This window comes from Prenolepis imparis, unplaced genomic scaffold, assembly GCF_030444845.1.
Source record: "Prenolepis imparis isolate NDT839.2.m4 unplaced genomic scaffold, iyPreImpa1.0 SCAF_3, whole genome shotgun sequence".
NCBI classification, from domain to species: Eukaryota; Metazoa; Arthropoda; class Insecta; order Hymenoptera; family Formicidae; genus Prenolepis; species Prenolepis imparis.
The window spans coordinates 11,428,511-11,447,111 of NW_028141161.1; the positions used below are offsets into that span (position 1 = coordinate 11,428,511).

Below are 18,601 nucleotides of genomic sequence, written 5' to 3' on the forward strand. Positions count from 1 at the left end.
CAACAAAATATGTCACGAAATATATATGTAATCAATTTCATTTTATCCTCTTTACTGTTCCTCTTTTCAAAATAACTCTTGAAATTAGTAACAAAAAAAGAATGAAGAAATTTACTTCAATTTTAATTTTGAATTTATATGAAAATTTCAAAAAATAAGTAAATATAGAGACAGATAAAAAAAAGAAAATCGAAGCGAGGAGAGTTACACAATTATAAAGACAATCTCTCTATTTTCGAAAATTAAAAATTCAATATTTTATGAAATAAATTTCTATCAATTTCATTTAATTTTTATTAAAAGATATTGTAAGAGAGAAATTATTTGACCAATATATCTTTATATAATCCATGAATATAAATCGTAAAGAGAACATGGTAATCTATTCTGCCAAATAAATTACTACCGTTCCTCGAACGCTATCAGGGAAGCTCGAGCTTCATTATCTATCGGCCTCTCTGTGTGTGTGTAGTCTTTCCTTAAATTCTTAGAGAGCTTGGCGAGTTGACCGAGGGATCCTCGTTACGGTTATTTACCGAAGACCAGTACTGATTAATTCCAAACCATTCCCCTCGTCCCTCACCCCTTCTGAATTCTACACCGGACATTGTATCCAACCCCGAGCACTATCCTCAATCTTGCTCTCCGGCCTTCGCTTGTTCAGTATTTGCGGTCAATAGATTCAGAACTACATTCGCATGGTACAAATATTTTCAACAAATAAGATCCGAAGGACATTTCGGAGAAAGTTTCGAAAGGTTTCCAATTTCCTCGATTCGTGAAACTTGGTGTAAATGTTCCGAATAACTTCAATAGACCGTATTTTTCAGAAAGAGATCTGAACTATCTATTAAGAAACGCGATAATGTTTTGATATCAGATGTAAAAAAATCAATCAGCTGATTGCGACGATATTAATTGCATAAAATGTCGAATATTATTTTTTCTTTATTTAAAAAGTGATTTTATTTCGTAAAATAATTCGATCCGAGCTAATCACATTTTTAAATTTTTAATAAATGTAATTATATAGTCGTATTTTAATTTTAATGTGAAATTTAATTTTAATATTTAAAAGATTTGTAAATCTTAATATTTGTTAATATAACATTTGCTTATTTTGAATAAATAAATATTTAAAATATAAAAAATGTTGAATTCTCTCTCTCTCTCTCTCTCTCTCTCTCTCTCTCTCTCTCTCTCTCTCTCTCTCTCTCTCTCTTTAAATTTTATTTTTTTTTGTAGATATTTTAATTAAGATTGTGGCAGTTATTTCATAAATAGTTGTGATATACTTGAAAAGAGTCATATCGAAATATTTTCTATATTTCGTTTTCGTTTAAATATCGTTCTATATCCGCTTAAAATGATTATATTCTACTCATAAGATACACGTGCGAACAAAGTAGATGAATTAAAAAAGTTATATGGCACATTACACACAAGCTGCTCATCTAAGTATGGAGAACATCAGCAAGGTTGCGATCTTCAAACTTAAAGTCAATTTTTTTTTTAATAAAAGTTTGATCGGTGGTCATCGTTCTTCGTTCCTTTCTAACTTTTGACATAGAATACTTTAATAACTTACCCTCACAAATTAAGTTTCCAAGGTTTGTGTCTCTCTCTCTCTCTCAGTAAATTCTGACAAGATCAAATCTTGAAATAATAAAAACCAATTCTTTCCTTTTGCACTAATTCTCGATATTAAATAATAACTATTTTTATTGTCGCTAGCGTTACGTTTATTATCGACTTTGCAAAATGCTTGAAAAATATCAATAGACAACACAGAAAGAAAAATTCTATACGATAACTCCGGCAGTAATCCGTTCTCCACGTCTCCACGTATGCAATGAATGCATTCAATTGACGCGTTTCGAGACTATCGACTATATCGAATATGTAATTATTCGATATATCGAATCGACATATCGAATAAATATAATGGCGACATCTAAGCATTGAGAAAAGTCGTCTGCTAGCATCATGTCGCACAAAAACAATTGACAAGCGAATTCATGTGCCCCCTGTATTATTACTGTTAACAAGCAATTATCAAGATAAATCGCAATGTCAGGAAAAGGTAAGTTTGTTAATTGTTATACTTCATCTCTTGTTTTATATGTTACATCTTTAGTTTGTTGTAAACAATATCAAATTCTCCAAGTGATAATGTTTATCAGCTATATAACAGCTGTCATAAACTTAGCACACAATAATGATACACACAATTCATTTTTTAAAAGCTTGAAAAATTATTTTAAGATTTCTAAATTTAAATTAATTTTCTTGAATTTCTATGAGAAAATAGGTTATATCATTGTTGCAGCAAAGCTTATAATTTTCTTATATTAATCTGTGTCCTGAAATTAAAGATATTATATTTTTGTACATCTCAACTTAATGTCAAAGTTTAACATCATTTCATTAAAATTGAATATTAATTTTGAGAAAAGAATTAAATTTATTTTCTAATTTGTCAAGTATTCGAGTTCAAGCTATTGTTTTTGAAATATATATATATATATATATAGCAAGAAGGTATTTTTATTACACAAATTATTATTTATGAATAGAGTTTTGAATTTGAAAGCTGCAAATCTGTCAAAAAATGTTAATGTATTGTTTTATTGTTATAATAACTAAACAAATATATGCATTAGCATTTGAATAATATTGTATTAAAAACTTAATTTTTTGATTAATTTTAAGAAAAATATTTGTCTTTTTTATAATACATATACAATACTATTCATATCTTATCAGTTTAATCATATATCCAGGTGCTTCACATCTTTTTGAAATTTAATTTTTCTTTGGCATTTGTTGCAACACAATTTCTTTATACATTTATAACTGTATTTAGTCCCTTAAATATTCTGCTACTTTACTATCGACTACAAAATATTGTTGTTTGCAGGAGGGAGAAGACATCGCGGACATAAAGATAAGGACAAGCTCAATCTTGGTGATAAGGGCAAGGAAGTGGTGGAGAACATAGACGACAACAATGTTGTAGTACAACAATTTCGCGCTTACGCGGCCGAATTGGACGCTAAACATGACCGTTATGAAAGAATCTTCAAGGTCAATCGAGATGTAGGCATCGAGAGCAAGAGAATAATCTTTCTACTACACACTATTGACAAAGAGAGTAAACGAAGTGTCGTGCTAGAGGCTGCCAAGTCGAGACTAGATAACACGGCTCGAACATTATTCAGAGATATCGCGGATGAGTTGAATGGTCAAGACGCCTATCAGTTCCACAGAGCCTACCGTGCCGGTCTGGAAGAATATGTAGAAGCGCTCACATTCTACGAATATTTGCAAAATGGTGAAATGCAAGATTTGACGCAGCTGGAAACAGCACTAACATATGACACGATTCCAGTCGATTCGATGGAGCAGATTATCACTAGAAAAGTCATGGTGACGCCGACGGATTATATCCTGGGAATAGCTGACCTAACTGGAGAATTAATGCGGAAGTGTATTAATAACTTAGCTGTAGGTGATATAAGCAGCTGTTATCAGACGTGTAACTTTGTCAGAAAAATATATGTGGCTTTCTTGGGTTACACGAGTGTAGCATTCAGCAATGAAATGAACAAAAAAATTTTCACACTGAAGCAAAGTCTAACCAAAATGGAAAATGCGTGTTATACTATCAAAGTGCGAGGATCGGAAATTCCAAAACATATGTTGGCTGATGTGGCTATTGCGGCTGCTGAGGAATACCGCACTGAAGACGATGAAGGATATCAAGCGTTCTAATATGTGAAACAATATTTGATTCAAATTATTGTGAATTAGTGCGGACTTATCAATCTGATGCAAGATAGAAATAGTTAATCCATAATAGCTAATATATTTGCTTTAATTGATATAAATTAAAAATTTACTGATAAGAACAATGATTACGAAATTATAATTATTTAGATAAAAAATGCATCAGATTAATATATTCATATATTTTCTGACAGAATGTAAAAATATACACGTCAATTGATATATTAACACTTTTATACACCTCTTCACATAAACAAATAGATGCAGGCATAATAAAATATTCTCATCTTTCTCAATCAGAGTAGAAAAATAAATATTTCATAATAAAATATCTGCATTACCAGTAAAAACATCCTTAATTTAGGCGCTCTCAAAAATATGACGTAGAAATCGACGAAGGCAATGTTTGTTGTCAGCCTGTTGTGCCATCCTCCCACTCGCTTCTACTTTCATCCAAATAATCTGAACTTTCTGAATATACAGACGGTTCGTAATCAGATTCGTCGACGGACTCCTCTGCGGACGAATTGTCGGACGTGATATCGATGGTCGCTGAGTGCATTGGGGTAGCGGCTCTTCGACGATGACGTGGTACTCTTGTGTGCTTAAATTGCATTTTGTGCTGATGATTTTTACGATAACACTTTATACCATACGGACACTCTTCTCGATCATCTATCTCATCATAATCGGAATCATCGGGATGGCTGTAATTGTTCTTGTGATTAGGATTCTTCCTGCAAACAAATTTATTAAAAATGTTTAGTACTTTTAGCATCCAGATTATATTGTATTTGACAAAATTATTTTGAGAGATAAGATTGCATTATTTCACTTACCGATAACATCGACCACCGTACATACATTTTTCTCTGAGAGTTCTACCGACATTTAATGCACTTGCTTGATCCTGACGCGAGGCAACAGGTGAATGAGGATTATTCTTGGTTGGCGAAGTTTGAATCTCGGTTTGATCACTGAAATGAGCGTCGCAATCCCATTTAATTTTCTTTCCTGCTTCAACATTTGTCGCAGCTTTGTTCGTTAAGTTAATGTTTGCTTTCTGTTTCTTATCATTCTGTTGCTTGACACAAGGTTCAATTATTTCTTGATCTTGCGCCATTTTAGAACATGTTGCAGACATATTACTTCCCTCCGGAGAGCTGAAATCCAAATATGCAAAAGATAAATACTTGTGTACAATTATTACATTTGATTGATAAAATTGATTTCAAATGAAATAATACTTTGTAGAATAGATTTCCTGCAAGACTGGAGCAGTATCATCATTGTGCTTGCTATTTTCGCCATTAATGGAAGAATTCTGATGCTCATTTGCTGCATCTTTATCACTAAGCATATCGTTCGAAGTTTCACTGGGAGATACGATAGCTTCTACATTGGATGACAAGCGTTCTTTCTTACTGTCCATTTCATTACTCAAATTTTCATCAGCCTGAAAATATAGAATGCTTTAATATCTTATAGAGTTCCTTTCAAATGTCAATTATAATTATATTAATCTGTTGTACTTTTCTCTTTAATATTTGATCATTTTCTTCCATCGTGTCTGGTACTGAGATAATCTTAAACCAACATTTATCAGGCAGCAGAGAGCAGACGTCACCTGCTTTTATCGGCACACTACTTCCCAATTTAATAAATTGCCATCGTGCGCATCCAGTTTGTTTCATATAACATGGCACCACCTAATACTGAAAAATGATCTCTATAGAAGACTGACATAGCATTAACTCAATATTGCGCAGTAATATTATATGCTTAAAAACAGAAAAATAAGTTTGTATCAAACAATTCTACATTACATGAAAGTTATTGTGCTATAAATCATTGTTATATTATTTCTTATTAAATTAGAAATTGATGAAAATTATTATTAAAATATCAGTAAATGATGAATGAGAGAAACACATGAAACTAGAGACCTTACCGGACTAATTGTCATCTCATCATTGGGTGACAAATTGATGGTCACAGCATGCTTCAGCACTTGACCATCGTTGCACTGAGATAATAACAGAAATTGGTAAGTTTTGCAAAAGATGCTGCTGATCATATACAAGATTTAATTTTTTGATAAATTAATGAATGCGGGATAATGTGTGTCATCAACGATCATCAATGGAATATTGTTATTATTGCAATGATCCGTTTTATCAATTCAAAATTTTTCTGTATTTTTCTAATGATCTATTTTTCCCATTTGTGTGCAATAATCGACTGATAACTATATTTACAAGTATCTGTATGTGATCAAATACTGTAATACAAATCGGGAGTAAGTACTGCGAATTTAATTATGATACAATTTGCATTCTAAACATTATTAACATTAATTGCGCCACGCGATACTCAAATACAGTCATCGACGAAACAATATCGAAGATTCGTATCGAATGAGCTTGACAGGCCCGGAGATAATTGGAGAACGATGACTTCCGGCCACGATATCCTGTTTACATAAATAGTACAAGCTACGCCCGCAAAAATTGGAGTGGCATTTCGTCGGGCAATTAAGTAAATGCATCATACGTTTCTATTGATTTCTATTATCAAAGCATATGACGCACCACCACGTGATCTCGCGATGCATCACGCGACAAACTTCAAATTTTCAAAGCGTAACCGTGAATCATCTGATAGATTATTATGCGATCGCAATTACATATATATATATATATATGTTCTCGTTAGAATACAGAATGTTAACATACTGTTCCCTAATGCTAATTGATGTTAGGAAATGCAGGCAGAACTTTGATATATAATAAGATTTTATATCTTAGCTCTTAAACCAGATGATAAAATTTCAGAGAGGGTCACGCAAAATTCAATCATTAATTAGTTATTATTATAATGTATAATTAATCGATTACAATATTGTGAGAGAATCGGATCTATTGTATTATAAAAAGTTTTCCATTGGCGAGTTTATTTAGACTGATTCGTATGCAATTATTGTTTATATTATGTTATTGTGTAATTAAAATTAATTAATGAATATTCCTAGTGATGTATAAAAATGATATAACTCACTCCTGTCGCAGCACCTCGTCCGATGATGTTGTTACCGATCTGCAAATTCGCCTTTTGCACCAGGTCATTATCCACCCGCACTATTTGTAGCTTCTTCGTCATAATAAATTTTCCACCAGTAAATTAACGCGTGATGGAACTATCGGACATTTCGAGACTGTCACCAGAGAAATTTCTATCGTACAATCTATTAAAAAAAAAGACTACAGCAGACTTTTGACAGATCAATATATATGCACATTCCGGATACGCAATTGGCTGTAGAATTATAATAAATAATTATCACTCAATATTATTTGCATTTTTGAAAATACATTGAAATATATCACAGTATTTCAATTTTAATATGTAAAACTATGCTCTCTCTGATTTTTTTTCACAGAAATAAATTTTTATCAATTCTCTCTTTTTTTAATGTATTAAATTTTAACAATAATAATGGAGATAAAAAAAGATAATAAATCTTGTATGATTATCATTAATCTTGAATTTTTAAGAAAATTTTATGGACAAGAGATATAATCACGTTGAGAGAGAACTCTAAAAAGAGGAAAAATAATTAAATGCAGAGTAAAAAACACGCAAGCTTTAACAATGAAATGTCTTTTTTCATTTACAATTACAAAGAATGTACACGCTTATAAACAAACAAAGAGAAATGCGTCGAGAAGTACAGTACAGATCTGACGCGATGCCATAAAGCTCTTTGCCGTGGAAAGGTCTCATAAAAAACTGCCAGAGAGATGCTAGACTCGGTTATTTATCGGTGAGTGAGGATGTATATAATCAGCTGGACCAAGTCGCCACTATTTATATATATATAATATATATCCCAATTAAGCGCGTTCTCGCAATCTCCATCGAGAGACACGCCGTCTTCTTTTTTTTTACATTGCGCATCTACCGCTTTTTACGCGGAATTGCGAATACTTAATCGATTATGCATATCAACCGGTTATGCAATGTAAGTCGTTTGTACATAATTCGTTCACGTATCTTGAAACTCTAGACCGATCGAAAAATCGTTTCATAGGCGTGAAAGCCGAAGGAAGTGTCGTATGACACTAAAATATATAGGAACACCTGTCCTTCTACTTCCAAACCGCAGAAAGCCACTGGTCGGTCCGAGTTCAAACTAGTAAATTAAAGAGGCATTTTTTTCGTTGCTCAAAATGCTCCTAATAGAAGACATGTAATTTGCTGAAGAGAACATTGGTTTTAACACGCTATTTAAAATTCTTTCTTTTTTTTTTCACGAGCGCAATTCTTATGAAAAATATTTTTGATATAATGAAGAACGGCGAGACATATATGTTAATATTTTAATAGTACAATATTTGCCAGAATATCACTATAAAAAAAACAAAATGCGTATTATTATATTCTTCTAAACCGATTGTCTTGCATGCAATTCATCATCTAATAATAAATTATATATCTTCTGTTATAGCAGTTTGAGAGGCGTATTCATTATTTAATCGTTCGCAAAAATGTCATCTGTGGCTTTATTATAGAACAACGCGATTTATAATATCGGAAAATTATCTGTCTTACTTTCGTCTCGATACATCTCGGACGAAGGGAAGTTTCCCATTCTTTTTACATTTACCATTTACATGATGGCGAGGACGTCGCTGCGACTTTGAAAAAAAAAATATATATATAATATATATTGTTAAATCGGTTTTGTGCCGATCATGTTTGAAATCAATTAAATATAGATACATCATCAAGTTTCGTCTTAAAAACACCACAAATTTTCAAAGAAAAATTCGATTATGCCCATGTCCGAAAAAAGAAATCGCGTGAATCCTCCTATCAACTTTAAATATATATTAACTCATCACGCAAACGTCCATCATATACAATCCTATTCAGACTCGTTGATCGACGAGTTTTTCGTCCGTCCTGTGCAAGAACCGAGAACGCATTCCCACCAGGAATCAATCATCGGCCGGAAAATCAGGCGCTTTCAGCGCGCGAACTCGCTCTTTAGCTTACGAAATAGGAACTTTATAGATCGCGGTCTCCTCCGCAAAAGAGGATGAATGTAAAAGAATCGATATAAATTTATTTTAGAAAAAAATCCTAATGTTCTAAATTAAAATCTAAATTAAATCGTTGAATTTTTTCCATTTTTATTTCTCTCACTAAAAAAGATAAGGAACTTGAGATAAAAAGAGATTTTTTATTCGGGGAATTTAGACACGTTAAATTCCTATTTACACACTATATTCAATGCGTAATTCAATTATATCGTATATCAATTGCTAAGTATGTCACGAGAAAAAGATAAAATGAAATTAAAAGATTTCAATCTCCGATTTTGAAGATTAGATAATCATTGCGAACGGAAAAGAATTTCTTTCGATTCGTTTAGATTCATCCTTCCCTTTTTTTGCAGAATTATTAGATGAATTATAGTCTGGTGTGTCGCAGGCCGGCTTCGGTTGTTGCCTATAAATAAGAAACTAATCGGTTATATGTGTAATCGTCACAAGTCCGTTTCGATGCACGACGGAGTGCTTGGAAGTGACTTTCATCGCTCGGGATCATTTATCAGTGTCTTCATATATAGCACACATATCACAGCATACTTTTAACGAGCTTGCACTTGCAAAAATAATAATACAATCGTTTTGCCTCGAAGTACGGTAATCCATCGTGTCATACGAGAATGAAAATATCAAAACGAAAAAGTCTTATCAAGAATCGGTCCTCTTATCGGTGTAATATATCAGTGTCTTGATAGAATTTCTGCCACGGTGCGTACATTGCATATTACGAAACGTAACGAGAAGGTGTCGTTTAACATTAAAGAAGCCTTGATGTAAAAAAAGCTGTAAATATTGCTTACCAAAAATTAAAAATCTCAGAAAAAGCTAAACAATATTTTATGTTTAAAAAAAAGAAGAAAAATGTCCTTTATATCTGTTTTACATCTCATAAATATGTATGGTTGATACTTCTAGCTTTTAAAACGTTGAAATTTTGGTATTGAGTTTTTTTTTCAACTGAGAATAATAATGATTAATTTACAGTCTATTTTTATATCAAGTCTTCGAAGTAAAATTTGAGTAAACGATGTTGCAACGAATTACTGTGCAGGTATAAATTAAAGGACATCATTTAGAAGGCCGAAAATGTGTGATAACAGTAGATATTTTTAATCCCTGAATCGCGCAGGAATGCTCGTGATCAAAGCTAATCGACATAAGCAATCGAAATAAGCAGTCGGAAACAGATATTCTAGAACGATATAAATTAACGCTGTGTGATATTTCGTTATTAATTACAATATATAACTTCTACGTATATTTATATGTAAATTAAAAACTAATATCGCGCGCGCGCGCGGCCTTGCGGAATATGTTCTTCGAAGTAATCGACCGAAATGAAACACTGAGAAATGATAGAGGCTCAAGTCGCACTTTTAATTAAAAGTTATTTAACAAAATAATTTTATTTGAGGAATGTTCCGTAACTATACAATACTTCTGGCCGTCCAAATGAAAGAATATCTAAAACGTTTACAGCATCCTCTAAATATATTTTTATAAACGTTCGTGTGTTGTCGGGAAATTATGCAATATACATATAGCATCGTAATGAGCAAGTTAGAACAAATTATTTTTATATAAATAGAGCTCACTCTTTCAATCCTAATGCTGGCTCTCTGTGACTTGAGTCTATATAAATTTCAACGCTTCATATAATAAATACACGGAAATGCTTTTGATGGCGTCGAGAAACCCATGTGTCCCGCCAATCGAGAGACACATATATTATATATCGCTTATCGCGAAATTTTATTTGGAATGATACAACGCATCTGTCGCGATCGTCAGGCATACACATATGTATGTACATGTATACACAGATTGCTTCCGACTTCGCAGAGAAGGTCACGTAACATTTTTGTCGCTATCACGACAGAAGGGAAAGAAAGAGGAAGAAGATATGCACCGGAAGAGCGAATTACCAAAACGAAAGCACTGTATGTGTGAATGTGTATGTGTTTCTAAACGTTAAGCTGCGGCCAGTAAAAGTAGGCGAATTAAAAAGAATTTAAGAGGAATTATGAGGAATCCGTTTTGCGCAAACTTGTATTTTTCATTTCCTAAATGGATGTGAGATCTAATATCGTTAAAAATATCTTTCCTTTCAGTCTCTCTAAGGTTTAACAGACAGAGTCGACAAATTATAAAGTCAGCCCCTAATTTCCAAGCTGTTCAATTTTCAAAGAAATGGATTCCCTTGAGATATTCATTTTAATTCGTCCGCTTTTTAACAGATGAACCGCTCACTTAAACTGTACCGGAGTAACTCTCGCTCGGCCACACGTAGTACAGATGACGACGACGTACATATGCCTGCTGAAATTGCGCCTCGGTCGTCCGCGATGAACTCTGCGGTTCCTCTTGATGATCTCGCGGTGGACCAACGTCGATGTCCGGTTCTGGCTATACTATGGTACCGCCGCCTTCCGCAGGACTAACCACATGGAGAGCGGCACCGCCAACCTGGCCAATTCCCGGCTGAAAATAGAGAGAATATGAATCTTCTGTTGACATTAATGCATTTTCAAGTCAATCATCAAGTAAACGCACATTATTCCTGAAAAGTTTTCACATAATTTAATTATTTTATAAATTAGAGATTTATTTTTTTCCATTTGTAATAATTTATAATTGAATTAAACAAATAAAGTATAAAAAGAAATTCAATGATTGTCAAGACAATATCCTTGCAGTAAATGAAAAGTTATAATGACTTGTAAATAATTTAAATAATTTATATATATATGCATATATTGCTTGTCCTTATTCAGACACTTTTCAGGAATAATGCAAATTTGGCAAGTGCATATATGAGCCGAGAAAAATATAGTGTGATTCATATAAGTGTAAAATTCGGAAGCGTATCGCCGAGCAATAAAAAAATCTTAAAAATGTGTGTGAATACGACTCGAGCGTGTATATTCTATTCTACTCAATGACAAGTCCGATCAAGCGTTAAAAAATAGAACGAAAAATGATAAGTCATACGTACCATGCGATAACTCAGGGAAGTCTCATCCACGATATTCTCTTGCATCAGCCAAAGCGTGGTACAGAACATTAATCTTTCCGATCAATCAAAAGTGAGAAAAAGGAATTAATGCTTCATCGGCTTTGAGAAATAAGCGCAAGCATTGTCCGTTTAAAATTATAAAAGACGCGCTATTTTTGAAATTATATAAGTCGCGCTATAAAAGAAGCTATAATGAACTTTGTATCGCAAACTTCGCAATTAGTCAGGTATTTACAGCGTTGGCCAAAAGCTAAGACTACTTTCATTAATAAAAAAAATGTATAATAATATATGAAACGTATAATAATATTTTTAAAGACTCAATTAATAATCGTATTACAAAATATTTATCATAATTCTAATTTACAATTCTAATTTACATGTCGCAAATTCGCAATCGACTAGTTTAATTGAACACAATTTAATGAAGCTGTTCTTTCTTTTGGCCAAAGTTGTAAAATGAAAGGGTGAGTGTGGGATACAAATGCTCTATGCAAAACGCCAGGAAACACTATTCGAGCCCTAGTATCAGGACCTAGTATTGTCGACAGTATAATAGAAAAAAGAAAAAAGAAAAGAAAACATGCGAGACGGCAAACGGTAAATAGACATCGCCTTACGTGTCATTATACATGTGCACGTTTTCTCGACTGTTTTCTCCCTGGAGCTTCTGCATTGCACTTGATTGAACAGAATTTCAACAAGCGAAAAGCAAGCAGCAATCGTTCATTCAAATTTTCGTTTTATTGTACAACAAGGCAAAAGTCATCGTTTCCAACAAAAGATTAAATGTTCTCGCATCTCGTATCGTTAATCTGAGACGATAGTTTGGCTAAGTAATTTTCCGTTGATTTTCTTTATGCTCGGCTAAGCTAAGCTAATAACACTTTACAGGAAATAGGAAGAAGGCTTTCTTCAATAAAGGGGCCTGCCCTGTCACAAGGCCTCATAGGGCTCAAACAACATTGCTCTCGAGGATGCAAACCAAAAACATAAATATATCGGTATTCGATATCTATCCTAGCTCGCGTAATTCTGTAATAATCATCGCGAGAATATATCTTGACCAGACCATCATTAGGCACAGATATTAACGACAGTCTATACTATGAATGAACTTTGAGCACACACGTGAATGTTTTTTGTTTGCAACGCATGCATTAATCAGATATATTAGAATAAAATTGATAATATCTAAATGGAAGATATATATAAATTAAAGCTCTTGTCTATATTTATCGCAAAAAAAATGTAATATTAAAAAAACTTATATTAATATATCCAAGAAAAAAAAACAAATATTATAGTTTGTGAGCCCGCTCTACACTACTTAATTTGAAATATCTAATTTCATGCATTTCGAGTAATAGATTTGTTAATTATTTGAGAGCATCACAAATAAAACTGATCAAATGGAAAAAATATCGTCGATATAAAGGCAAGATTATCCAAAAAGTATTATATATCACTTTATAAAGAAACATTAAAAAATATTATCTAACAATACTAAAAGATGCTCTGTAAAATTGTTAAGAGTCTAATAATAACAAATATATTTCAGGCTACAAGTTTGTTCACTCATAGTATCGTCCGTCCATGTACTTCTGTAATCCTCATATACAAAATATAAACTTAAAGAAAAATACTAAAAAAATCTTTAATGCTTTCTCTTTGATGGCACCTCCCAATACTAATAGAACTCAAACGCAAATATGTACCTTAAATCATAGACTTAAAGACGGGCTGAATAAGGACTCTCTCTTTTTCTCTCTCTGTCTCCAAGATTAAATATACTGATCGTAGCATATAAAACTTAAATAACAGCAACGCGATCGTCGTATCAAACCCGGCAAGATACTACCGAATTCGTCAATGTATTTTGTTCTAATACTTCCGAGCAAAAACTATTATTCGTCTTTAAGACTTTCCGTTACCGCAACAGGCGATAGGAAGACTATCCCAAAGCATTACAAGATTTTCCCGTGCCACTTTCGTCACGATAACATCATTCTAAATTCTAACTCTATGTATATATATATATATGTACACAGGATTCGGATTTTTAGACTAACAGACTCTACTTGATGGACTTGCTAAATAACGATTTGGAGATAACAGGTTACATCAGAGGTCGTTACATCTCATGGAATTGATATTACTAGTGTAAGGGTTGTTGCTATGATGGTGTGATGGCCTGTGCAGGGTGCTGCTTATCGTGAGAGGACCTACCATGTGGCCGGGTCTCGCCCACGTGTACACGTATCCGTCCTGACACGCCGTCACGAAGCAATCTTCCCTAAACACTAATTCAGTCAGCCTCTCGTGCGCCAGCTTCTTGCACACCAGCGGCTCGAGGACCGGGCACTCGTCGAACCTGGGACACCAGGCGGTCCCTATCAACCTCATTGGATCGTCCATCACGGAACTAACCTTTTTATTCCCCGTCCCACCTAAACTCGCACCGACACTGTTGTTCAGACTACTACTCGTCGTATTCGTCGAGTTTCCAGTGCTCGCCTTATCGCCACCATTGTTTTGCACAACTGTCGTCGTACTGTTGTTGGTCGCCGTCGCCGCCGCCGCCGCACCGGTGCCTCCGCCTCGCATAGTGAGGCTAAAGTTTCTCTTGTGATTATCACCTTTACGCTCACCAAAACCAAGACCCGCTAGCCTCTGCGTCAGCGAATTCACGGTCGCCACTGCGGCGTTCGTGCTCGTGCTATTATTACTATTTTCGTTATTACCACTCGCGTTCTCTTTGAAGTTTACGTTATTCGAGTTATTATGTTTAGCATTCGAGTTCGAATGATGGTTCGCCGTCGCCGCTGTTCCGTTACCACTATTAAACGTACCCGAAGACGACAGGGTGCCGCTGGTGCCACCCGCTACGGAGGACCTCTGCTTGGCGCACATAGGTTGCCTCAGTACGTCTTCCGTGATGTCCCACAGACACAGCTGAGTGTCTTGAGATACACTGCCTAACCTGTAGCACGTGCCGCCCGACATTCTCAATTCCGAGCCGCAGGAGTTACGGTTCGAGTGGCCGCCTTGCGAGGTTGTGGAAAGACGATGCGACTTTTCGTGGAAGTGATTGTGATTGCTGTGTGGCATTGTTGTCTCGTCATCCGAGCCGCTGAAGTCAGGATCGTGATCGCCGTAGGACGTGGTATACGGATCAAAGGCGACCACGTTCACGTAACTGTGGTGACCCTGTCCACGTGCCACGATTCGTTTCTCGTGGAAGCTCCAAATGGTCACCAAATCGTCCTCGCCGCCGACCACAATGTAACGTCCGTCCGGTGACCAGCACACACACAGAAAACCACCAAAATAGCTCCTCGCCGAACCGACCAATTCCATGGTGTTGTATTGAAAAACGCGCAGAAATCCATCCTGAGACACCACGGCTAGGTTTGTGCCGCAAGGGCTGAAGGCGAACTCGTTTATACAACAACCTTCCGCACCTATCACCCACCGATACAGCGGATTCCTGGTGGATTTAGTCTTGCAGGTATATATGGCGTATCCGTCACCCGACTTAAATGACTGATAATGAGGCGCTGTGGTGCCGCAGAGCAACTCTTCATTATAAAGGTACAGTTGACCAGAACTATGAGAAACCAGAAATAGGTTGTTCGAGCCAGGAATCCACTTTATGCACGTCACTTTGCTCTTATCTATCAGCCTCTGAAATATGAAATATTTGTTTAGTGAATAGAAAAATGTATTCTTGTATTAAAACAAAATGCATATTAATGCTAAAATATTGATATTATTACTAAAAAATTAATATTAATAAGTTAAATAAAAAATTTAAAGATAATTTTTTTATATTATTATTTTAAAGTTATAATAAATGATGAATAAACAAAGATTAAAACGAAATAATAGTATTCATGGTACATAATAAACTAATTTGTAATTTAAAAATAACATTAGACAATAAAAGATTAAGAGAAGATAAGTATTAAATGTACACTTTATGAGAGAAATACAATGATTAAATAAAAATAATGAATCATTTGACATTTTTATTGACATCAAAATGTATTTAAAATTGGCAGCACAACTATCTCACCAAAGCGCCTACGTTATGAGAAGATAGCGGAAAGTTATGTAATGTTGCTTGTTGAGCTTAATTATTTGATTGAGTTATAATTGGATTAGTGCGCGGGTCTACCAAGCAAAAAGTGGTCTGGACAATGTGCTATTAAACAGTCATTGCAAGATGTAATGAATGGCATTAACCATTGAACTAGTATAATATTCATTATCCATTTTATCATATTTCAATAAGATAACATACACATATCAGAGAGATTGGATAAGTGTCGATAGCTTTTGTACACACATTACTAGAAAAGTATGAAGATATATACTAGTTGCATGAATATTATTTGAACTATCAGATTATTTATCTCAATGTAAGCTAGATTGCAGATATAATACAGGAAATTACGAAATTCTCTCTCTCTGGCTAATAAATGTAATGCAGGAGAGAAATTTTCCTTAAAGATTAAGTGTCTGATAAAAATTTGTTGATTCGTGCAAAATTTACTTATATACATACGTCTTCATTGTACAATTTGCTGAGTTCCTTCTTTATCGGATCGATCAACTGTATCTGTCCTGTAGAAAATCCCACCAATAATGGAGCACTGTCAGCCGTTGCTGTTGTTTGATTAAAATTGTGGCAAGTTGGATTAGTCCCTTTATATAATTTTTTATCCACTGGTTTGTTCAAGTCCACAGCCTGGAATATTTTAATGATGTATTAAAACTTCAAGCTTTTCTAATTAAATCTTTGCAAGAAAATAAAATTGTTTTCAATGACAATATAAAAATTTGACACTTTGATACATGTAGTTAGTTATTTGAGACGCAAATCATTTTCTTATTTTGAAAATATCTTAGAAATAAATTCAAACGCTATGCCAGTGTAATAATTTATTCTCAAAGAAGATTATAATAATAAATTGATCGATTATTCTTTCGTCTTTAATTTCATATATGTGTAAGTCAATGATTTAAATACCAAGAATTCTATTACACAATTATCTGCAAATATTATTATCTACAAGATTACTTGGGAGAAATGTCAGCTCGAGTGTTTGCCATGTCAAGAGACATCAGACTTGGTTCGTTTATTCGCGAATAAAAACTCGCACGATTCTCGATGCGCGTCAACTCCGCGAAGAAAATTGTCGACGTCGCGTTCGTCGATCACGACGTCTTCGTGCAAGGCGTGGTGATGAGCCAACCGCAAAGATGGAGGTCCCCACCGCGGCGATAAATTTTGCGAGGTTAGGTCGCGACGACGACATAAGCGAGCACGTTCGAGCACGTCATCGTCGTCGCGACGACGAGACGGCGCCGAGGACTCACCTTCTTGACGCCGCGGTAGACGTAAACGTAGAGCTCCTTGCCGAAGTTGAAGCACATTCGGTCGCCGAGACCCTGCGAGCCCGTCGGATCCGCTGGGTCCGGCAACGTGACGAAGGACACCCTGACGGACGCGCTGCCCTGGCTGTTGGTGTAGCCGACCCGGTTCGGTCTCGAGTACTCCGACAGGGTCATCAGTTTGTAGGTGCCCTCCCGCGTGACAAACTGTGTTTTCAGGTCCTCCTTCCCTCCTCCGTCCAGCTGCACAGCCATCTTACCACCAGCAGCGGCGCGGCGGAGGAGCTCATCAGATACGCAGGGAGAATCGCTCGTAGGCCGCGCTCGTTTCTAAGCCCGTTCCTACCCGTCACCGTCCCTCCGTCACCTCGCACGTCCGCTTCGTCCCTCGCCGTCGAGCGTGTGACTCCTGACTCCCCTCGCTCGCTCGCTCGCTCGCTCGTGCGCCCCGTCCGCAGGAACGCGAACTTGACGCGCGCGAAGCAGGCTCCGCCGGCCGTCGACGGCCGGCTGCTGTCAGGGCCACGCTTGACAGCCAGCCGCGGGGCACTCGTGGAAAAAAAGCCTCGTAACCGCGCGCAACGTCTGTCAGCGACCCGTCACCGGCTACCTGGGCTGGAAACTCCGTGTCTCTCTCTCTCTCTCTCTCTCTCTCTCTTTCTCGTCAACACGGTTAAGGGCGCTCGAAACACTACACCAACTACACTACGAAACTCTGCCCGTGAAGTAGTGCGTTTACCGAACGGTGGTGGCGGTTCACGCCGTCAGGGACGTATCTAGAGTTACTCGCGCCCCGGAATTTAATCGTATTAATTTATCCAGATAAATTTGCGTAGATCGCACGGAAAAATCAAGCGATCGTTCGTCTAACACGAGGAAAAGTAGCGACGTGACATCCTGTATACTAGACATTTAATTAATTAATTTCTTTTGTGCATATTCACATGATGCAGCTATGCAAATTCGTCCGGATAGGCCTTTAATCTGCATGAGAGATACTTAATGTCATGATGCGGGACTCGTTTGAAGAAAAACCAGACTCAATAAAGTATTATAATTATTAAAATGACTCGTGTATAAAAAATTTTGGCTTGAGATTAATTTATCGGATTGCTGTAGCATTAACGTAAGAGTGGTCCACAGTTCGCTTCATACGTCACTGGAAGTCGCGGTATCGCCGATGCGCGCGCACTTCAGAGCGCAGTCATCCTCCTCGACACGGCGTGGCGGTTCGCGCGAGCCCTGTTAGGAACCGGATATTTTGTAAACAAGCAAAGCAAAG

At 35.8% G+C, this 18,601-nt stretch overlaps 2 protein-coding genes across 2 annotated transcripts; one reads left to right on the plus strand and one right to left on the minus strand.

Moving 5' to 3' along the window:
• Positions 1–1,924: 1,924 nt before the first annotated feature.
• Trax (Translin associated factor X) lies at positions 1,925–4,009 on the plus strand. The gene is made up of 2 exons (XM_083035179.1): positions 1,925–2,083; positions 2,921–4,009. Exons 1-2 carry the CDS (start codon positions 2,071–2,073, stop codon positions 3,772–3,774), a joined length of 867 nt encoding a protein of 288 aa, XP_082891305.1. The 5' UTR covers positions 1,925–2,070; the 3' UTR covers positions 3,775–4,009.
• On the minus strand, positions 4,006–18,048 carry LOC145934588 (WD repeat-containing protein 20). The gene is made up of 8 exons (XM_083035180.1): positions 17,305–18,048; positions 16,490–16,672; positions 14,149–15,606; positions 5,741–5,815; positions 5,322–5,498; positions 5,037–5,245; positions 4,629–4,952; positions 4,006–4,526 (listed from the first exon to the last, which is right to left on the minus strand). The coding sequence occupies exons 1-8, from the start codon at positions 17,572–17,574 to the stop codon at positions 4,202–4,204; spliced, it is 3,021 nt and encodes a 1,006-aa protein (XP_082891306.1). The 5' UTR covers positions 17,575–18,048; the 3' UTR covers positions 4,006–4,201.
• Between the last annotated feature and the right edge of the window lie 553 nt (positions 18,049–18,601).